This window comes from Alosa alosa, chromosome 9, assembly GCF_017589495.1.
Source record: "Alosa alosa isolate M-15738 ecotype Scorff River chromosome 9, AALO_Geno_1.1, whole genome shotgun sequence".
Lineage (NCBI taxonomy): Eukaryota > Metazoa > Chordata > Actinopteri > Clupeiformes > Clupeidae > Alosa > Alosa alosa.
In genome coordinates, this window is record NC_063197.1 from 22,441,504 (window position 1) to 22,465,203 (window position 23,700).

General features: G+C 43.2%; 1 protein-coding gene and 1 long non-coding RNA gene across 4 annotated transcripts in view; one reads left to right on the top strand and one right to left on the bottom strand.

Moving 5' to 3' along the window:
- Window positions 1-5,575, top strand: part of LOC125301195 — a 39,772-nt gene extending 34,197 nt beyond the window's left edge. The window contains exon 3 of the long non-coding RNA XR_007194684.1: window positions 5,331-5,575. This is a non-coding gene — a long non-coding RNA (uncharacterized LOC125301195). The remainder of the gene's footprint in view (window positions 1-5,330) is intronic.
- On the bottom strand, window positions 115-22,780 carry brinp3a.1 (bone morphogenetic protein/retinoic acid inducible neural-specific 3a, tandem duplicate 1). Of its 3 annotated transcripts, none has more exons than XM_048253566.1 (8): window positions 22,725-22,780; window positions 21,631-21,905; window positions 13,965-14,155; window positions 13,379-13,563; window positions 8,302-8,407; window positions 7,623-7,859; window positions 6,228-6,450; window positions 115-2,850 (listed from the first exon to the last, which is right to left on the bottom strand). In XM_048253566.1, the coding sequence occupies exons 2-8, from the start codon at window positions 21,858-21,860 to the stop codon at window positions 1,734-1,736; spliced, it is 2,289 nt and encodes a 762-aa protein (XP_048109523.1). In that variant the 5' UTR covers window positions 21,861-21,905; window positions 22,725-22,780; the 3' UTR covers window positions 115-1,733. The 3 variants fall into 3 exon arrangements, with proteins under 3 accessions (XP_048109523.1, XP_048109520.1, XP_048109522.1); XM_048253563.1 differs by having other exon boundaries at window positions 22,178-22,774; XM_048253565.1 differs by lacking the exon at window positions 22,725-22,780 and having other exon boundaries at window positions 21,631-22,143.
- Between the last annotated feature and the right edge of the window lie 920 nt (window positions 22,781-23,700).

A 23,700-nucleotide genomic window follows, 5' to 3' on the forward strand; every position in this document is an offset into this window, starting at 1 on the left:
TAAGGTATTTGAAAATTAGAACCACATTTGATCCTGCTGTGATATCATAATTCACAAAATCAAACTTTGGCTTTTAAACCTATGTTTAAATGAACAGTCATTACATTATGCATGTAATACATTTCTAATGAAGGAATGTTTATGGAGTAATAATGAATTACAAATAAATGTCTGACATTATGTTCACTTCAGGGGACTTCAAAGTATAAAAAGCAGAACTTCCCTGGACAACCAATCAATAACCTATTTAGTCCCCTTTTCATGCCCATCAAAAGTTGGTTGAAATGTTTTGCAACTTCTCTCCATTGTAGTATGTGCACCACTTGTTTTGGCGGATTGCTTTCAAGGATATCCAAGGGGAAAAGTCATTAGTGGGGGAACAAGTCACTGAGTGTTTATGCCAAAGACTAGGGCAAGCAATGCTCCAGGGGGCTAGCCGGCTTTAATGTATTATTCGGTTGTCAGGCATGTTGCATCTTGTCCAAGCCTTTCACACAGATGAATTGCAAAGGTTCACTCAAGGAAGCGGCTCACAAAAGGGGCCTAGAGATCCCGCTTGCCAAAGTGCTCGGCGAAACCCTCGATACAGCTCTGAACGCAGCCTCAAAATGAAATGAGATGGTTTGCTCTTTGTGTGACATACATATTGAGAAGTCAAACAGAAATCCTGGGAATAAGAATGCAGCTTTGAAATAAAGACTCACTACTGTGTGTTGTGATGTCATTGAAAAATGTAGCGAAAAAGGAACACAAATACAAAACAGATGCGTATATTTCGTGTTCAGTGGGGTTTGCAGTGTGCATTTCCTGCTTATGGAATCATAATAATATTAATTAATAATTATAAGATTTACAAAAAAAAAAATCATCTTACGACCAAATTCTAAAATATATTTACAGACAGCACATAAAAATGAGTTTTATTTAGTGTATTAACAAATTAATGTTTTTTTGTACATTTTATGGAAATTATTCTTGTAACCTTTTTTCCACAAATAAGAGGTTTATAAAAATAAAAGTACATGTAACTGAACATACAATAGCAAGTGTGATGAATTCTGTTTTAACTGGATTATTTTTCATTATTATATGCTTACAAATATTTGAAAAATAGTACTACCATCAAAATGAATCTGCCTATTATTACATATCGCTTCATGTGTGAGACACTGTGTTCACGTTAAAAAAAAGAGAGATCTGATCTATTTGAGTACTCTGGCATTCTACCAGGTACAGTGGGACCTGATTACACTAACGAGGGTGGGTTCAAATTCATGTGTTGCTCATACAATCAGCTATAGAAATAAAAAATCAAATGCCATGCGAACTATAAACAAAAAGCTGTTTAACCCAAATAAGATTTGCACTGTAAAACACCCTTCATTAAAATGTTTGTAGGTTGCTGTGCAGCTAAACAGCTAGAACATCTTGATTTATTTTTCAACCAACAGGCTATCTGTTCAATTGTGAAACATTGAAACATGTTTCATGTTCTCCATTATTTGATTGAAAAAAAGGAAAAAAAGGCATGACGGCCATTCAAACGATCTGCTAATCTACTGAGAGCTAGTGAGAGCTAGGCTAACATTACGCCCCCCCCAACTACCTGGCTGATTAACAAACACAATTACTGTGAATGCCCCCCACTGATTTACTAACATTGCTCCAAAGTGTAATCAGGCCCGGGTGATTGTGCCACCGACATTTGCGACACACAAGATTGCCTTGCTTTATTAACTACATAATTTGGTTGTTTCGTATTCCATCGAGTTTGGTTGTTTGGCACTGAAGACCTGCAGAGCCGCCTGGATTCTGATCACATCCGTCGTGGACAGTTTGAGCCGATGGCGCAGCAGGCAGGAGAACAGGTCCAGGCGCTGCTGGCCCGGCGGCGACAGCCGGTTGACCCGGTCCCGGATCTCCAGCAGCTGCAGTAGGGCCGTGTCCTGTGAACCCTGCGTATACGGGTAGTCCAGCTGAAGGATGAGGTCCTGGATGGCTTCCGGGTCAAAGTGCATGCTGTAGCCGAACACCTGCATGCTGTTGATCTTCATGTAGCCAAGGTTGCGCGAGGAGTCCATGACCTCCAGGGGCTCGTAGTAAATGGAGGAGTTCCCGTGAGGTGAGGGCACCTTCACACGACTCCGCAGGTAAAAATGAACTGTCTCAAAAAAGGTTTTCCACTTGTTGCCCAAGGTTAATGTCCAGTTGTAACAGTCTAGTGGTATGTCTAACTTGGTCCTTTCCCAGTCTGGATAATTGTTCTGGTCTATGGGCATGATCCAGCTCTCCGAATGACTGCCCCCAAAGGGGTTGATATAAACAGAAAGCATGGGTTCCAGGGTGCTGTTTTTAGTAAGGCAGATCTGGAGGGACATTCCCAGGAGCATGTGCACGTGACTGGACTTGAACTTGTTGCTCTTCAGCGTCAGCAGCATCCTCTTCCGCCACGACGGGTCGAACCAGTTGTTGAGGCGCACGTCGTTGCTGATAAACATGGCATGCACCGTTATCCGGCCGTCGCGCTTCTGGAGCAGGTAGCGCATCTCCGTGTCCTGGAGGTCCGTCTCGAAGCCGATGTAGTTGTCCGTGGAGTCGGGCACGGTGTTGCGGCAGGCACCCTGGCTCAGCGTGAAGCCTGGATTGCAGCCCGAGCAGCGCGAGCGGTTCTCGTAGGAGCAGGCGGAGCAGTAGGGCCCGTCGCCCACCATGCACGGAATCACGCCCTGGCACGTCGGGTGCTCGTAGGGGCACGAGCAGGAGCGCGACTCCTCCATGTACGAGCCAATCTGGTTGTTCTCGCTGCAGTACAGGATGGAGAGGATGTAGCTTAGCCAGTAACTGAAGGGCCTGAATAGAAGAGAAGGCATATTCCATATGAGCCAATGTATATTTCATATCCACAGCATTCTCTCTTTCAGCTAAGACATGACATTTTTACACTCAGGGGAAAGAGAACAGTTCCAGATAGAATAGGATACAGCTCAGCAAGTATATGAGAACACATAAAGATACCTCATCCATATTTATCTCTCTTTTTATAAGCCCAATAAAATATCATCTATAACTGCTGGGGGTGGATTTTTTGTTTTGTTTTGATTAAACAAAGCATTGCACAACCCAAATACTGTGTATAACAACACATTTCCTGAAAGACTTTTGAGATAGACTGATCTCTTGTGTGCTAATGAGAAGCACATCCATCCTTAGTGGCAAGATATGCATATGTGGCCATTTACTGCATCTTTAGCTATATGTAGTTAGAGTGGGTTTAATTTCAGCAGAGAGTGTGAAATTATGACAATTAAAAAAGTAATCATCTACTACAATCATACTAGTACTTCCAGTGAATTTAAGCTCATTTGTGGTGTTTGATATCCATACCTTACAGGGACAGATGGTATTTTGATGCTTTGGCTACCAGTGAAACAACTTGTTTCAGCTATTGTGAGACATTTGTAAATGGCATGATAATCAATTTGCTGTTTTGTGACAAGGAAGCATTTATGTCCGTATTGCCAAGCTTGCACTGTCACTCAAGTGGGCAGAGAAGATTGCTATTATTCTTAGTGCAAACTCCTGCTCTGCATGAAAAAAAGGTGCCCTTCCAGCATCAAACATAAACTAGGCAAGCAGAGGGTGTAAATATTCATGGGGAGCGCTTGACTGGGAGACAGGAAGTGTGTAGGTGGGTGGCAGTGGAAGAAATCTCTGCCAGCTGTCAGCAGTTTTTAGGGAGCAATGGGTGTGTGTGTGGGCATGGGTGTGTGTGTGTGTGTGTGTGTGTGTGTGTGTGTGTGTGTGTGTGTGTGTGTGTGTGTGTGTGTGTGTGTGTGTGTGTGTGTGTGTGTGTGTGTGGAAGGGTGGGGTTGGGGGGTGACGGGGCTGAGGAGGGAATGCATCCGTTGCTCTGTGAATAACCAGATTTCATTTCATGAATTACAATTGAAGAATGAGTATCGTACCCATTACTGTGATGAAATGAATCAAAACCCCCTACTCGTGTCAGAACCTCTTCCATATGCAGTCATTCAATGTTGAGCCATAATAAATGGTATTAGCCTCAAGGTTTTTCTTTTAATTTAATGTGATATTCAACGCCTGCATGGCTCTTACGGAAAATATATTGAATTTATAGTGAATTTAAGTAAAGAGTTTCTGGATATATATTCTGGAGTGTGGTCTTTCAGAGGATGTGCAAAGTATAACAAACACAGAATCATGAGGAGATTCAGAAGAATACACGTAGAATAATCTTTTGCATCGAAGGGCATTAACGCCCTCCGTGACACCTTCAGCTTCCAGTAAATGAAACATAAAAGGATCTCACTGTTCAGTGCAAGGAGACCTATAGGAAGGAATACACATACAAGATGGAGAGGGTGGATATGTAGACGACGGCTCTGATCTAGAGATAGATAGGCAGACTGAGGGAAGAGAGGGATTCCAACTGGGTCTGAAAATGTTGTAGGAAGAGGGACTGACTGAAGGGTAATTTCAAGCTTGATTTCTTTTATTGATAATTGCACCATTGCTTCCACTCATGTGAAGAACTTAGAATTTATGCATGGGTGTATAAACAGAACAGTATGAATTGGAAATCTAAATAATATCAACCATAATATCAATATAAATAAATATCAACTATCTACCGCATTTGTGACATGCAAGTTGAGATGACATCTGTCAGAGTAGAACATAACAAAACAGACTGATCTGAGTGGTTTTTAGCAACTTAATGATGGCTCTTCCAAAACAAGGAGTCCCACTAAGCGGCATAAGAACGCTCTGAATCAAGCTCACAGTGTGAGGGTCTCTGCTCTCATCAGTAATAATGTATAAACTCATAGTCCTACCAGTTTGTGCACGATTTCTGAAAAGCTGTACCCCAGCCAATGCTAATCCTGCATTAGAGACAAAGAGGGGCTATTCTCTGGCTTTCCTTTTTTTTATGTTATTGTCCCTCCAGGCACAGAATACAAGTCAAACTACAATCTTGATTAATCTCTTAAATCTTAATATTAAATCTTGGATTTAGTGTTTCATCCCCCAGAACAAGGATTGTTTTGTAATATAACCTAAAACCGTAATCCAGACACAAATGGGAAAGACATGACTGAGGCAGAAAAATAGAAAGAAATAATACATAAAAAAGAAAATCTGTACTTTGTTCTGTGCTAGAACACAGGTCTCTAACCACATGAGTGACCTTGTTATTTGCTATCTGTTAAGACCTTATACGTACAATGTCCCCAGTTATTTCTGCTACTCTTAACCATATACAACCCAATATGTTGACCTAAAGCTCTCATTATGTCTGTTTTGTATAGGGATGAGACAATCTATTTATCCATGGTCTCTCTGAAAAGATAAGATGTGCTGGGATCGTCACTGGGACCTTGGCCAAGACTTCAACATTAACACAATTATTGTTTCCACAATTGCCCCTGGTTCCAGGAGGAACAGACTATAAAAGGGTATTGTTTCATAATTAGTTCAGAGGACACACCTCCGTCTTGCCCGTATCAGTCAATCCATTTAGAGAGTGCTTAGGAGGCAAAGCTCCCTGTGGGTAGCGCCGTGACCTTGGTGAGTCTCTCTTATAAGAAACTCAGGCTTTGGTCAACAGCATCTGTATACTGACTCCTGCAAGCAGTATTACTATTTCTACATGTGAACTTTTCAAAGAAGCATCAGATTGTTTAATTACTACAGACTTTAGAGCACTGCTTGACATTATATAATGTAGTATGTGGTAGCTTGACATTTATGTGACATGCAGAAAGGACTGTGAGATGGGGGAAAAACTGTGAAGGCCTTTGATGTATGCAGAGAGGAAGGGATACTGCCATTCAGCTGAAAATAAAAACTATATTCTGAATTCCTCATTAACATCTCATATAGTATATTCAGTCTATGTACACATATATAGATGGATGATTTGCATTTGGTTACAGAGGTAGCTACTTTCATCTGGTGTGAATCACGCCACAGTGATGTGCCGCCATACATGTCTATGGGTGCTGAGGTCTTCTAAGAGCCACTGGGAAGTTTTGCAGCTCTCTCCACTCCGCCACCTCCGTGACAGACACTGTCTCCTCCCCTCCCTCCAAGTCCCATACACATTCAATGCATGCCTTGTCACAGCTGACAGAGGCCTTGAAACAAGTTCTATTTGTTCGGTGGTTATTGTTACGTGCGGTGAACAACGGCCGCTGTAATCCTACCTCTCTCTGGGCACGGCGATTCGAGGCTGAGTCCGGCATCGCTTGCTCAGTGTGAAGAGCCTGCCGATGATCCGCCGGGCTTTGCTGAGGAGCTGCCCAGTTCCGAGCTCCAGCTGCTGGTAGCGCTGGTGCACACCGGGATCCATCTTCCAGAAGTACTGGATGGCGGATGCGTTTAAGGCGTAGAATGTTGGCAGTCTTCGCACAAAGTTCTGGAACTCATCTGCAACATAGCGCACAGCACACCAGGGCGAAAGTGAGCAATGCACCATCTGGCCATCTCACTGGCTTGTTAAAACGTTCATGCTGGAGGGTCCATCGATAGGGAGTGGGTGGAAGTGTATAGATTCGCCTTGAATAACATTTTCACATACACTCTCCGCAATTGCTAATGGGGATAGAATATTGCTCCATCAAATGCTTCTACACAGGGCAAATCAAGTTCAATTAGAAAGACGGCATGGCGTCAAGGCATATAAATCTATTTTGGAGGAGAGTGAAACAAAATTCATATTTTCATCCACAAAATCAATAACTACATTATCTCAGTGACCTCAATTCCAACAAAATCAATAAAGTCTAGCTTTTAATGAGAAATGACTACGATGTCTTAAACAACTGAGGTTTTTATGATCACTTATTACTACCTATGTCTGTTTTTACGATGGGACACACTTGAGTAAAAAGGTGTGCTGGGAACAGGAAGAACCTGTTGTGCTGAGTGAGCTACTCAGAGAGTGTGTGATTGCACATCAGATTATCCATCTAAGGCTGATTGTTAACTGATTATTATGCGGCACATTACCACTGTTTATTTGTTATCTTTGTAGTCATTAGTCGGCCATTTTCACATTTTCAAATCAAAGCCTGCTGATACAGGAGGTGAAATTACAGTGCTCTACTGTTCCCTGAATAAAAGCAGCGTACAGCTGGCAACTGGCCCAGAAAAGGGAACAGGAAATCCTGCCAAGTCCAAAATGTTATTTTACCACAATGACAATGCCGCTATTTCCCTGAAAGGTATAGGCTCTTCTCACCATTTCCTTGTCAGGCACTGCAGAATAACAAGGCACAGTGTAGTGATGTCGTCCTGCTAGTTAGAAGCACTGTGCAGCTTGAGGGACATATTTTCCAGCACCACTCAAAACAACCACTAAATTGAGCAGCATGAATCTGTCTCAGTGACTGTCATGTCTGACAAACTTTGCCAGGATGTCGTTTTTTAACTGTTGTAGGGCCTTGTTTTGTCATGCCCTATGGGGATTTTGAGATCCAAAACAATAATATAGTATAAAACATGGATGAATATTGCAAGCCATAGCATTATCCAAATTTAAATGGATTCACAATATAGAACACATTGTCCAATAAGTGACATGTTGATGGTTTTCCTACCTGATTCCTCAAACTCTTGATTGGCCTGTTTCCATGATTCTCGGATCTGTCTGAGACTGTCCTCCATCGCCTTCAGGTCCAATTCAGGACAGTTGCACTGTGGGAAATCGGGACCGCACCGGCACCAGCAGTCATTATCTCGGCACACAAACTCTCCCTCCGAATGACACCCGATGTAGCTGAGGGCAGCCTGGACGAACCGGCTCCTCAGGTAGTCTGGTAGAATGGCCTGAAGTCCTGCAGCAATGACAGTGGGCAGACACTAATGAACACATGGTACAACATGATGAGCAGCATGCTATTAGCATTCACATTTGCATTCCAATCAGTCAACAGATGCTATGATCTTAAGCAACTTGCAGTAGGCCTACACTTTCCTGATAATAGTCTTGGAGAGAAATATCCTGAATAAATTATACACAAATAAATACAGAAATTGACACAAAGAAACATACAAATACATTGTGTTTTCTTAAGCCTTTTCAGACCTTCCAATTGCTTTAAAACCGGGTGTCTGGTTGTCTGGTCAGAGTGTAATAATGTGTTAAAATATCAAAAGTGTGAGCTTTATTGGTTATGACATCCGTATGCCTATTCCATATCGGCATACAGAAGATGAAATGACACAGTGACAACTGCATCAGAAACTCTAGGATTGGTTCAATTATGGATGTTCTACCTTGTAAATGAATCTTGTTTTCAGGACTCTGAACCAGAACTGAACTGACAGAATCGAGGTTGTCATAGTTACTGCATCCGAGAGGGCCTGTCCTTGTTTCAGTCACCTAAAGGGAGGGGAAAAAAAGACACATGGCAATACTCAAGACACCCAGACTGGATGCCACCACAGTCATTAAAAATGCAGAGAAGCCAGCTACATGTCACATGAAATAAGATTAACAATACATTTGCCAAGAACAGCTATGCGGATGACACGAAGGGCACGACTTTAGACTAAGGGTTCAAACCAAAGCACGCAAACTAACAAGTGAAGATGAGAAAAATCATATTTTTTGTAAAAAGACACGATTTAGGCTCAAAGTAGTACATTCAGTATGCAGATCACATGGCTAGCTTGCTAATTGGGCGATATATGGACACATAAAAGCTTTAGATTACTCAAAGGGACTGCATCTGACAGGAGATGGCCCATTCAAATAGGCAGATGTTGGTGTTCAACCCATTGCAAATTAGTTGACTTAAGGCAAAGGATATCCTGACCAGCTGAGAACAACCGGATTTGTATTTGAGTTCCGTGGTGAAAACCCCAAGGAGTTCAATGTGAGCAGCTTTTCAAGGTGTGTTCTTACAATCTCCTGAGGTCCTTAAAAAAAACTTGAGTGTGTGTGTGTGTGTGTAAGCATCATTGCCGCATCGCTGACTCTAAACTGACACAGTGGATTGACAACAGGATCTTTGTTCCCCTTCGAGAGCAACGTAGAATTGTGCACAATCACAGCTCAATCATCCCTGACAAAAGTCTGATTTAAGGCTGCCGTACATCAAGTTTTCACTGGCACATCACTAGACAAACTGCCAGCCTCCAGGCGAATATATCTCCTTCCTTGTCACTTACAAATTATTCTCAGCGCTTCAGCAGCTTCTTTTAATATTTTCCCAGAGGGCCAATAAAAGTAACCACATCCCCATTGTAGATGAATGGTGACCTGGGATGTGAATTTTTGTCTAGGATCTTAAAGAGGAACAACTTTTGTTCCCTCCTTTTTGAAGTCCAAACGTAGTGAAAGAGTTACATTCCTTTGCCATCTACTTTAAGGTCAGTGAGAATACTGTGAAATGGTTGACTGGGGACTTGGGGAGGGGTGGAGAGGAAAAAAAGCAAACCCCTGATCCATACCTGCCGGGCCGTAAGCAGCATAGATCCCTCAGAGCTATGGGATCACCGGCCCATGACTAAGTAAGTAGACAGGCCGGGGAACCTCATTTATGAGTTACATAAGGAGCAAATATCCATTATCGAGGAATACTTTATTTAATTTTCGGTAAGTGTTGAGTTTGAAATAACTTTTCAATAAGCGTGGCGGCGAGCGAGAGGGGGGCTGGGTGAGGGCGAGCGAGGCGAGAGGGAAAAGCACAACTTCAGCAACCGCTGCTGCCATTTCCATTCTCTCTTATTGATGCATCCACACAATTAATTAAAATCCAAGACGGCTCTACAAGGATCGGCAGATTAATTTCTAACAGAGACAGATGTCCGACTTAAAGGGGAAAAATGGACCAAATGCAAATATAAAGATGGGTTTTCTATGCATAGCAATGAGACCATCTGCAACAAGAGCCCGTATGAGCCCAGCATGTGCAGGAGTCAGGCTATTCGATCATTAAGCGGAAAAAAAATCTCAACAGTTGTCTGTAGTCTGCAAAATCTACAGTGACTTCAATATGGCCAATTTGGCTCTCATTACAATAATTATGGGGCAGAATATAAATGATCTGGATTGAAAAAATGTTTGTATATAGTAATGCCCTATTATCTGTGGTAATTAATTCATGCTGACTACATCAGGAATACCAACAGCTGCATTTAATGAGACTGGTAATTGGTCTGGGAACGACTTCCTGAAATAAGCAGTTCAAGTTTATTGGTTTTATTAAAGGAAATGGGTCATCATGTCGAGAAGCTCTGCATTTCTCCACATCAGTAGTTATACATCTGTTAACATTTGCTTTATTTCTGTCATGTAATGTGCTCTATTCCTAAGCCTAAAGATATTTCATCAGTTATTGAAATTTATGCAGTGCTTTATAATGGAATGCTAAACGTGCTATTACCGCTTAATGCACGCAAATGCAGCATCAATTTGACTACAATGAAAGTGTGAATTTCGAACAGTGCATTAGGCATTAGGGAAGCTCACCCCACCGATACGGACGTTCTTCGCCTGAACATTTATTAAGGAGGCTTGATGCTTTATTAATGCCACCTGTGAATAATTTCACACTGGGCTGTGGACAATGTGGGAGCTATTTGAATAATAATGGGCTTTTAAATGCATACACATTCTTGTAAACGGCATTAATGTTTCATGGAGATTGGCACTTGTTTTTACAGCACTCCTTGACGTCGCTTTTTCCTAGAACAGTCTTTTTTCAGTCTCTTTTTTTAATCAGAGAGGCCTATTCAGTCAGCCCATCCACATTTGCATCGGAGGACATGTTTACTCAATACTTTGAGAATTCCGGCAATGGTACAGAGGGACTTTGTTCTTGGTTAGCTCCAAGTCAGCATGGGCTTGGTGTAAGCTTATCTTAAAAAAGAAAAGGAGAGCAATAAGAGGAACAGAATGGGATTATATTCCACCCTGGAAAAAATAGAGCCCCTTCTGAAAGCAGTAGGGAACCTTTGAGAGGAGAGAGTGCTGGATAACATGTCCAGCAGTGACTTGGGAGTCCTTCAAATTAAACAGCACCATCCTCCCTTTTTTATTTTTACAAGGGACTTTTAACTCAACTTCCCTGCGTGGGCGGTGAAATTCCCTGTGATTTGGAAGCTGTCTTCCTCTCCCCTGCTTACTTCAACTGTTCCTTCGCTGGTTCATGCAGAGAGTGTGAGACTGAGGTGGTGAGGGAAGAGTGAATAACAGAGAGTGTGTGAGATAGAGAGAGAGAGAAAGAGAGAGGGAAGAGCGAGTCAGTGAGAGCAAGAGAGAGAGAGAGAGAGAGAGGAGATGGGGTGAGTCGGGAATTGGCAACTGTTTAGTTCCTCACAGCTTGCTGCTGCGATGCTTGACTGATGACCCAGACAGACGTCAAAGAGCCACTGATGGCAACGTGCCCAACTCTGCCTCATCCCCTCATCTCGTTTTCTAAGTTTTGCACAGACCATAAAGTTTAAGGATACATTTCGCTGGAGTTCTTTATGTCCTTTTTTCCCCCATGCAAACCTTTTCTTTGGGAGAGGTGACAACATAGTGCGGAAGGTCGAGATGGACATTAAGAATATATGCGCCTTTGAATAATGCACAGGCCGAATTTGTCTTAGATGAATTTTTCACAAGTTGATGTGCCCAGTCCCGAAACGCACAGCTTTCGCTTCATTCCATCGGCTCACAGGTCGACATGTTTCTGGCAAGTCACATTTGTAATGCAAGTAGTAAATGTAGCTGCATACCTCTCAGACATAGGCTATCACTAACCAGGTGTCAGAGAGTGATCTACGGTACGTAACTAGTTCTGTCTTAGGGGTGGCTATGAATTTGTGATGGAGCCGCTGCTTGCACTTTGTCTCTGTACGAGCGACTGTGGACTCTAAATCAAAAGCAAAAGAGCTGATTAACACCTTAGTAGAACGCGGAGCATTTCCTTCCCTGTCGACACGCTCAGTAAGGTTAAAGGATCATTTATTACCAGTGGTGCAGAAAATATTCTTCATAAGTCTCCGATTCATTACAGCCTGACACCTAACTAATATTCAAAATGGCTGACAAATGGGGAAAGGGCTGTATGAAAATTACTGAAATGGAACAGATAATTTGTCATGCTAATGCATAATTGTGGCGGGACACTCTTGGTTATTTATTTTTTTTATACTTCATTCTTTTTTTCTCCCCCTTCAAATCACTTGCATCTCCGATATTAGAGCCGACAGACTCCACAAGAAGCAGCAGGGAATGGGAGCTTCAAAGCAAGGTTGTGCACATTTTCAAAGTCAGGTTTGCATTAACATCTGTCTTCCCAGTGAGGCGAAAATCCATGCACCGAGTTAAAGCCTACTGATCCCGTGAATACTTCACATCTGTCACCGCAAGTACCCCGTGAACGAACGGCCCTCGGAGGACTCAATGCCAATTCATCTCCCACACCTCTCAGGTGGGGGGTGTTGGTGGTGGTAGCAGGGGTGTAATGTGTTGTATTGCCAACAATTACAACTGTAGCGCACAATGGTATACAACTGGGCTGAGGGTATGCCTGTGAAAAATTGTAGTTGATGTTCAAACTAATGGCATGTGTTCCCTTCCTCTCCGCAGCTATATTGCTTAATGAAGTATGGCAAGGAAAACGGCAAAAGAAATTCTGCTCTTACGCTGCCGAGACTTGAGGCTACTGGAGTGGGGAAGGAGATTCACAAACATTTCTCATTCCTATGCACGAACATAATTTCTAAAGGTAAATCATTGCTTGCCATGGATTCTTTGCCGGAGGTAGATAAATAGTGTTCCATGTGAGAATGAATTACCTCCGAGACAAGAAGGGCAACCTCAGCCATTCATGTTCAAAATGATCCATTAACTTGTTTAAGTGTCCTCACATGACAGATGTGCATAGGTACTGTGTATTCCCCCCACACAACAGCATTCCACAACATTCAAGCCATCATCACCCTTGTTTCATGTTAGCCATCACAACCTCAAATGACTTCACGCTGTGATTTTTCCATAATGTTTTCTAAATATTAATACATTCTCCACCTTAGCCTTACACATGGCATGAAAATGCTTTTATGGTAAATCTACTGTACTAATGCTTTATCTTCCAGTGCTTTTATATGTAAATCAATGGTGTCAACAGCACAAACGCCCTACATAATGCATGACCCTTAAAGCCTCATCAGTCCTCTGACCGATTCATCGCCTCTGTAAGGCAGCCACAAATTCACAGCGCAGCTCACCCACATTCAAGAAACAACAGAGGCAGCCTTTTGCATCCTCTAAATATAGTGGCGTAAACATCTTATGGGTCAGGTCACAGCTCCGGCACAGTGGGGCCAAGAGTGGTGGTGGTTGTGGTGGGGTTACCTTAATGGCAGTGGAGGCGATCTGGAGGTGGTGCAGCTTGCGCAGCGTGCTCTCTCTGTCGATGAAGTAGGAGGCAGCCAGCTGGTGGAGGGTCTCCAGAGTGATGGCCGTGCTGTTTGAGTCACTCGGATCGGCCGTCCGGCTCAGCTTGCGCTTATCCACAAAGATGGTCAAGGCCTCCTCTCCTGCAGCAGCCAGGCAGAGAGAGAGAGAGTTTGGAGCAGAGTGCAGAACGTTGAGCGCACAATACACACATGCGAGCACACTGGAAGAATACACACTGCACTCACACACAAGAGCACAGTGCACAGGCACACACAGTGCGAGTGTGTAGTAGAAATATGCAAACAAACACTTACACACTTTCCAGACAGAAAACAGAAGGTGTAACCCCCACACACACACACCAAAAAGAACACACACAGATCAAAAGAACTCCGGAATAAATACTGTAGATCTGCATGAAAGAAGTGTCTCGCTACACAAGGCTTGCAGTTCAGAACGTTATGTATCAGAGTTACTTTTTTATATTCTAGCTATGCTGGCTACAGGCTTAGATTAGCTATGAAACAGATGCTGTAGGTACCTCCCAGTGTTGCGGACAGCAGAAAGTGTGTGCCGTATTTCCGGATGATGTTCTCAGTGATGGCACCGATGGTCGGCCGGCGACCCAGGTGCCTGATGGTCTGCATGAACTCGGGGTCGAGAGGCAGGGCCACGCCATTGTTGTACTGTCTCTCCAGTGCCAGGCTGCTCACTTTCCAGCGGCCAAACTCTCTGCAAAGTCACACACAGCAGATGCGGTCCAGCTCAGCACAGTCTGTGAGCCCCTTTCCCATCCCTGTTGTCAACTGGGCTACAGAGCATAAACATTTTTTTTCCAACTCCCAATACCAGATTAATAGACTTCCTGTGAAAACAAAATTCAATGATGGACAGAAAAATAATCCATCTGAAAGGGTATTATGTGCATACGGTTGTATGTGGCAGAAAAAAGCAACGATTCAAAGAAAAAAGGAAACAGAATTGCGACGTAGAAAGAATGGGGAATGGCACAGAGCCTCAGATAAGGCCTGCTGTGGAGAAAATGTGATGCCTGCATGACCTCCTCTGTGCTATTTGAATATTTTTTTTTGCATTTTTCTCTTCTGTTTTTTTCCCCCCTGCCCTCCCCCCAAGATGAATTGCTCCATGCTGTTTCAAGTGAGCCCGGGGAATTGCTCGTCCCCCGTTTGCAAAAATGGCCCACTGATTTTACATAGCCGAGCGATCTATGGTTATTTTCTAAGCTTATTCCTCAGTAGTTTGGCCCAACTGCAATGAGGGACAATAATGAGCTGCTCGCAGAAAACGAGGTGGGCTGTCAGATGCGCAAAGAGGTGCGGATTGGGCCATGAAACCGGAGATGTCAATTGCCCTTTATCTGCCACCTCGCGCACCCCCCTTTGCTCCACAGGATGAAACAGAACACTCATGACAATCCCATTTACAGCTGGTCATATGGAGGTCAGTCTTAGCACTGTACACTTGTCCTGTTATGGTGTGTCTAATTCTATATTAGTAGGTTTAGTTAGTATGGCTGAGTCCTCTGTGGTGTTGGTCTTTTCTGTGCTTGTGTTTCTTGGTACACACAGTGATATGAGTTCAGTTATTACAAATGGTTGCACATTGTAATTACATGCCATTGAAAATGAATTGAAAAAAAAAACTTGAAGCCATGAAAGCTTTGGTGTCTCTCTAGCAGCTGCTCTGGTTACGGCTGCTCAGAATGGCAGGAGTGTCAGTCTTTCACCTTCCTCTCTGCTCCAGAGTGCAACCCCGCTGTCAATCATACATGGCAATTGAACTGTAAGGGGGCAATCAAGTGAGCGGCACTCACAAAGAGTCTCTGGGAAATCATAAAGGGAAACGAGGCGTCGGGGACACACATGCGTGTGGTGGAGAAGGCGACCTTGGCCTGTGGGCTTCTTATGGGCATGCCTTGGTGAAGAGACATGCATGCATTCATAGACCATTGGTATCATACTACACTGGGGATCTCATATGTCATGAATAAGACAGGAGACTTGTCTCCTACTGCTTTGCCCATGAAGAAAACCCTCACCTAAAAGGGGAAATATTCTCTGTTGTGATTTAGTTCACATTTTTAAATGTTATTTTACATGCATGTTGTTTTAGGAGCATCAGCCAACATACAACCTTAAGTAATGTGTTTATTACAGTAAATAGCACAATAGAGAGATTATTATATAAACATTATGCAGCCGATTTAATATTACAGTGTGTGGGTATGGAAAACCCCAAGGAAAAAATATCAGAACATCTGGTGAAGATTGAATCAGGAACTGAGACCTGTTATTCATGCATAAGTTGTATAATTTTGACAGGAGATGTTTAGTTTATACAGAATATTAACTTATTAACAAGAGTGCTTGAGTCTATTCTTCCAAATCATTCATCATTTTTTCTTTTGCCCATTGGCAAATGTCAGATAACACACAATTTCCTCCTCTGCTTTTCCCCCATCTCCTAACACCCAATGTACTATTTAGACTATTTATGCGGCTCTTGCTGGCCTGGTTCTGAATGCCCCCTTTGAAACGGCATTTTAGGCTTCCTCCTTAAATCTCAGTCCTTGCAATAATCTTCCATTAAAAGTCCAATTAGTAGTAATGGAAATGGAAACATGACTTGAGTTCGAACACAAGACCTGATTTGAGAAAAAAAAAAGAAACTGCTGTGATGATTGGTAAGCGTCCCAGCTTGGCAAATGCAAAGTTCCATGCGTCATAATTTCTTTATTGTACTTAATTGTTGCAGCTCCTTAATGATCCCTGCCTCAACCAACTGCAAGAGGACCAATTTTTAAATAGCAGTAATCAGGGAATGCTAATTACACACTTAGTTGCCCACGCCAGATAGTCCTTTCATTGTGTGTCTGACCTCACTTAATGCTCGCAGTCCCTCAAAAGTGCACCAGTAAAAATACGACCCAACAAGCACGACAACAACAACAGAAAGGGAAATAATCTCATTACAGGCTGTTACATGTCAGCGCATCTACATAACGAGGGGACAATTACTCTCAACCGGTGCCTCTGAGACATTAACGGAGCGAGCCAGAGGAGCTTAACCATGATCGACACGGGGGCCAGAACAGAGGTGTGTGTGTGTGTATGTGTCAGTGTGTGGCTGCATGCATGTGTATGTATGTGCTAGGAGAGGGGGGTGGGGGGGCGGCAGCAGCGGCGGTTGTGGTACCGGTGCTGGTTGATGGACAGTTACGGATGGTGCCTCAGGCTAATCCACTACTGGCCCTGCACAGTGGAACAGCAGGGGGGGGTGAGGCGGTGCCGTGGGGGCGTGGTGTGTGTGTGTGTGTGCATGTGTGTGTACAGGAGAACAACCTGCCAGCCTTTTCCCCCCACTGAGACCTGTGGCAACCGAGTCAGAGCGGAGAGTGAGCACCGGCAATGAGGGGGAGGGAGGAGAGAGGGGAAAAAAAACAATCAGGTCGAGGGGAAACTGAAACCGTTGCTCTCTGTGGAGCCAGGGGGACCTTATCAGCGGACTACAGCAACACGCCGCATTACACTGTTCCAATTCCTGTGGCATCCTTTCTAGACAGACAATGTAAAGGGGGTATTGTAATTACTCGCGGGTAACCATTTGCTGTTAGCCATGAGCTCACTTATTTCTTTATTTATTTTGTCTTTTATTGTCATGAAAAACAATGCTGAATGTAAGAAAACCTTTCATTTGATGTTTTTTTTTGTGTTTTGTTCATTGTAAAATTATGACATGCATTGTAGTGATCAAAACGAGTGACTTATCTTTATAAGTATAAGCCACCACTTACATCTGTACAAAACAAAGCCGTGCAGAAATTCAAAACAACAGTCAGCGCATATTATTAATATTTGGGCCGCACTTCTCAATTCCCTCATAAAAGGTTGTGATTTATTAAATCTTAAAATAGGCATCCAAAATTGAAGCAACAAGAACATCATAGCATAGTGCAAAGTGTTTCTGTCCTTGAGTTTGCAAGCACGGGAGCACTCGGGGAATGTTCATGTCTTAAAACATAAATAATGACACAATTAGCCTAGGATGAACTGCCACCCCCACACACACACACACACACAACCCCACCCCCTATTTCTCTATGTTCTCCCAAACATGAGTGTTAACTGGCATTGTAAATGGTTTTGCTTCAGGTCATCCTGGGATGTGTTCAACATGCAGGAGGATGGGCTGAGGCCAGGCTGGACAAAGGCAGTTCATTACGCCCCACCTGGGTATTATTAGATCATTAAAAATAACACATTTTACTCTGACAAACTGTGCCATGAGGAGGGGGGCTTTATGGAAATGACTGTACCCTCATATGTTAGTGTCAGATGATGAAAATAATAGCTATAATTTAGCTGGATGATACACACAAGCCAGGGAAGGTATTGGGGAAAAAAATGTTGCAAACATTAATGATACTTGGATCACATTATGATAATCTTCTCCAAAAGAACTTAGTGAATCCAGGAACAGTGTACACTTTAGTGATTAACTCTAGATTGGTTACAGACTTTGACAGTTCTCTGACAGTTTACTCTGTATTTTTGCATAGCAACATCTTACGCTAATGGAACCAGCTGTGCACAACAAAGTTGCAACTCAAAGGTTGACGATGAATGAAAGAATGAACAAAAAGATGAAAAAAAGAAAGGACAAGGTTAACAATAAGGTGTGCAATTTGCAGATTTGCATACATTGCAGTATGTTAGCAAGATCATGTATATCGTTACATGTATAAACATTACTAAATGGATAATATAGCATCTAATACAAAGTGAACCAAATATATCATTTCTATCCCATGGAATCTATCCTATAGAGCTTTATCTTTCAACTCCAATTCTGTCTTAGTTCCTCCAGGATTTCACTTTCTTGTCTTGCATTCCTGAATTCACCTGACAACAAGCACTTCAAAGAGGCTCTGCACCACACTAACCTACAGTCATCAACACCTTATGTGCATACGGCCACACTGCTTCACCCAGTCATTTTCACATATAAAAAAAAATAACACGAATCAGCCATTTTAGTGAAATGATCTGATCTTTCCAAAAAGCATGTATGATTCTTCTACGTATGTATGTAGGTTCTATGTATCACATATAACACACACATAAATTAATTTAACCTGTCAGTCAAATATGTCCAAGACATGCCTTAATTGATGTCTCTTAACTGATATGCCTTAATTGATGAATAAAAAGGAAAAACAACATGGCAGTAATTCTATGGAAATAGAGTCCAAATGTTTTACACATTTTGTTGCAACACACTAGCCATGAATAGAATTCTTTGTCGAGCCCAAATGACACTGGTTCGGTTGTCAGAGTCTTGTTCCAGCTGCAGGAGCCCGTGCTGAGATAACAGTACTTATCGAGGACTAGATCTCAACCAGAAAGATATTGCGTCTGGCCAGGACAGATGACCTGGCGTATTGCTGCTGATGACTCTTCGAGCCAGTTGCTCTGTCAGCTCACCAATGTGAGCTAAGTCTGGTCAACTGGTGTCTATCAGAGACTTTGTGTCGGGCGCGATTCCCCACTTTTGCTAGTCTTAACGTGCCAGAGGTTCCTTCCGTAGTAGGGCAAGAGCGGTGGTGAGGTGGGAACAGTAAGGCAGTGACAAACTGAAGCCTTGGCTTTGGCTAGTCGACCTCATTGTTACTAATTTTCAGGTGATGAAATGGACCAAAACGAATGAGCAGAGAGGCATCCACCCAGTGAAAGTTGATGCTGAAAGAAAAGACTCATGGGCCATTTTAGGTCCTGAAAAAATAATTTCATGGCCAAATTTTACACTGTATTGATAGCGACTCAGAGCCAACAAAGCGTGGTATTTCAATCAGGGGATACTTAGCAGTGTATCATCAGGCTTTGCCAACTTTTGTGTTTGTGTGTCTGTATGTGTGTGTGTGTGTGTGTGTGTGTGTGTGTGTGTGTGTGTGTGTGTGTGTGCATGCTCAGAAAACACTTTCTTTTGTGAGTGCTTGGCTAAGCTGGCACCAGACAATACTCATGACGCTTCACAGGAGGGAATTATTCTTGATCCTCATTGTCACTAAACAGTTGGGGCTAAGCCGACAAGTGCCATCACCTGGCACTCCCAGACCTACTCTTCTCCAGGAAAGAGTAGCCCAGGTTTTAAAAGAAGAAAAACACGCGTACATGCATAAACACCACCAATACCCCCTGGCGACACCAGCTCCTTCAGGCTTCCAGCCTTCATGGAGCGACGGTGATGGGCGCCGCACGACGCAGAGCTAATGCTCAACCGTGAAGGCCTCCCCCTGCTTGCAAGTGTCAAACAACATAAAGCTCACCGCTCATGAGAGGCTTTGTCAAAGTTCCGAGCGCATGGGGGAGTGAGGCGTGGGGGGCATGAGGAGACAAAAAGCCTGTCCGTAGGTCTCGCGCGACCTTTCGCATGTAGATGACAAAAGGGGGTGACTTTTGTTAGTGTTTGCCAGCCGCCTGCCAGCAGCTAGCAGGGGATGTTTTGGCCCGGCATGGCCATGCAAAGGTAAATGGGAGATTGTCTGCTGCGCTCATACTGTGCTTTGCAATTACGAGGCTTTCATCGCTGAATAGGTGTTTCTTATTCAGACACAAGCATAATGATGACAATTATCATTATTCAGGGCTGCACACATAGTCTCTCTTTCAGATTCTCTCTTTCACAGACACAAAGATATACTCGCTACCATACACCTCACACACACACACACACACACACACACACACACACACATTTGCATGTGTACACACAGACACAAAAATCTTCTCTATTCATTGTGTTTAACAATTCATTTCAAAATACCTACCCGTGAAAGGGTAGGGAAAGGCAATGCTATCTTTGTGCTGGTGATGTTTTTTTTTTTTTGTTGTTGTTTAATCTCAGCTGTGTAAGCCTGTATCATCAATATGCAGTCCCAGTGAGAGCTGCCTTGCATTCATCCAGTGCACTGGGGACTGGACTGGCATGTAAAGGAATGTGTTGTTCCCTCTCTCACTCTCTCTCTCCATATCTCTTTCTCTCTGTCTTTTCAATCTCTCACCTTCCTCTGTCTATCTTCATCTCGTCTCCTTTGCTGGCACTCTCTCTCTCTCTCTCTCTTTCAAACACACACAAACACCAGCACACAAATTTACTTAAAAATAGATTTTTTGGCACTCTACATAATCTGCACTCAGTGCAGTCGTAACCCAAAGTATCCTCTCTTTAAGCATAGTACTCAAGAGAGAGACTGCTGCTGACATGCATAAACAAGCAAAACTAGTATGTACCCACAAAATTGACAAACAAACCACCAAAGCAGCCTAAAATAAACACACACACACACACATACACATGTGCGGTTATGGATTGCAATACCAATGTGTGCACGTGTGCATTGACACACACAGACACAGCCTCTACATCCCTCCTACTGTCCCGTCCATCATTTACATCTCAGAAGATTGCAAATCCACAAACACAAACACACACTCTCTCTCTCTCTCTCTCTCTCTCTCTCTCTCTCTCTCCCAGTACCCAGGCCCCCGTGTCACCAGCAGGGGGAGATCAGGCATTGTCGAACAACAATTGCACCGCTCTTGACTCCACGTCTCCAGCCCTGACAAAAAGGCTACCCGAGCATTTGGAAAATATTCATGGATGTAGAAGAGAGAAGACTGAGTAACCCCCGTGTTACATTCCCCATCTGCGCCTGGCAAAGCGTCTGCGTGTCGCTGCCAGGAGTGTGCGTCAGTCAGTCAGCCAGCCAGCCAGTAGCCCAGGCGGACTCGTTTCTAGCTGGCTCAGTCCGGGCTGCTGTTCCCTCCATATAATTCCTCATCTCGTCGCGGCTGAGCTCAACTCTCACCTGTCACCGGCTTAAACTTCACAATCCGCCCTCCCTCTTCACCTCCTCCGGCAGCATTCACTTTCTTTGGCATGTGATATACGCATGAAGATAAACGCATTAAGTCGCCGTGGCTCTACTGTTACAGCTAGTCAGAAATTTAATTTCAGATCACTGCAGTGGGGTAATAATGCTCCAATGTGTGATCTCTTGGGGTAGGCCTAGTAGAAAAAACTACTTAAATGTTGGAGTTATGGAGATGGAACACAATAACCTAGCGTTACCTATAGCATTATGTGATAATAATAATAAAAAAAAAACTTATTTTAAAATCTCTTACCTGTATATCTTGTACTTTGTGGTGAAACCCTGTTGGTAACGCTCTGCAAATTCGGCAAATTCCTGGGAGTGGTGAAAGGGCCCTTTATCTGAAAGGAGCCACCCAAAGGGCCCAGCGGCATCGCCAGCACCTGCTGCAGAGGCTGCAACCCAGCAGAAGAGGCTTAGTGCTACACACCTCCATAGACACATCAGATATACCCGTCTAAAAGCAATACACCGGTAGCTCATGCTTCACCCGGGGACTCCTCATTCTCTCCAAACTTTCCTTGTGTCCTGGAACAACAAAACAAGGAGCGGAAAGTCAGACGCCAGCTGTGGTTTCATGCGTTCTTAATGTCCCCTCGCACACATATAAGTAACTGTCTTGCACCCTGACCATAAACAACAGCTGTTTTGTGAGAGAAAGACCTTTCTTTGCCATACTTTGCGAAACCCTATTAACCTATCATGTCTTTTTCCGATCCTTTTCTCAAAAACGCGACAGACCAACTGCAATACGTGACTAAAACACAAACACCTGAGTTTATTTTAAAAATGCATTTTACCTTGTTTTGCTATATTTACTACACTTAGGCAGACCGTTGAAATTTAATGAAGCATCGCGATTTTGGGTGGAAAGTGCGCTGTTTAAACAACCCGATTCTTGTGAGGGTGACCTCCTGAGGACTCCCACACTTCAGTTCATGTTTCCCATTCTAAATCGGTCAGACGTGCATCAGGAAGAAGGGGAGCCTGCGGAACAGTGAATCTCATCCATTTGAACACCTTTCCCGTTGAAAATATTTCCAAGGGGACAACTCGCAGTCCGGTCTCCAAGTGCGAGGATGAAAGGCAGAGAAGGTAAACAAATTGTCGTTTTCATAAGATATGGACCATAGAAACCCAGCCGAACACAAGGGTAAATCGATTTCTTTCGAGGATGAAGTTGAAGTTATGCGGCTGCTTTCCTCAACAGCGGACTGTAGCGAGAATCACTTCAAGCAGACCTTCCCCGTCTTCAATGACAACAGACTGAGCGATTTCCAACTTTAAAATAAATTGTACATTACATATCTGTACACTCTCGGGCGAACAACAATTTCCCAGTCTGACCTGAGCTGTATTCCATGAAGCACAGCCGCTTGCAGGTTCTTGCTGGCTTGCACCCCTGCACCGTCAAAATGTTCAATTTATTTCTTTCCCGACCCTGCCCCACTCCGCATTGGCTGAGAGGAGATAAGAGAGGGCGGGTTTTGTGAAGCTGTCAACTTCCACGGACCGTTAGGAGGATGCTCTCTCCGAGGTTGGCCGAGTTCGTGCACGAGAATGCCGGTGATTTGTAAACATATTGATAGAGATTATGCGCGGATAATTATTTAGTATATAATGTTATTTTATAGCGATGCAATGTATTGAAGATCAACTTTTCAGGCATAATGTCTACGCTGATAAAACCACACCAAAACAACAATATTGATTAACGTTTTATATTACACTGACCATGTGACAAATCTGAACATAATGGAGTATCATGCATTTAACGGATGTCATGCTGTCCCTTGCAAATTATAGGATACATAAAGCACAGTGAAGTAATCATAAGCTGCTAGATGACACCACACATTATTTGAAAATGTGCAGGCTATACTGCATCTTGACTTGAAATAGTATTGATGTGCCTTTTAGCTTTAATGAGTACTTTGTGGCATGTCCTTTTTAAATATTCCTATTATGGATCAGCATCAAGTCAATATTCTTGACAATCTCACAGCAGAAGAAAGTGGTCTATAGAGGAATCTATGTAAACAGTGAACACACACACACACACACACACAGAGAGCACTAATCAATGTACAAAACTAAGCATGGTTATGCATAGGGAAATACATGATTAGACTTAGACATGTCCACATGCCCCTGATTCATATTTTTTCAACCAAAAGACATATAGGTGTCACATAGCCAGGGCCAATTCTCCAACCCGACTCTTAGATTGTGAAGAATTAAGGCATTTCTTCTGCTGATATTTTCCCCGATGCTCCACTGATATTGCTGCAAATATGTTGCTGCAAAGATTACCACAAGTGGT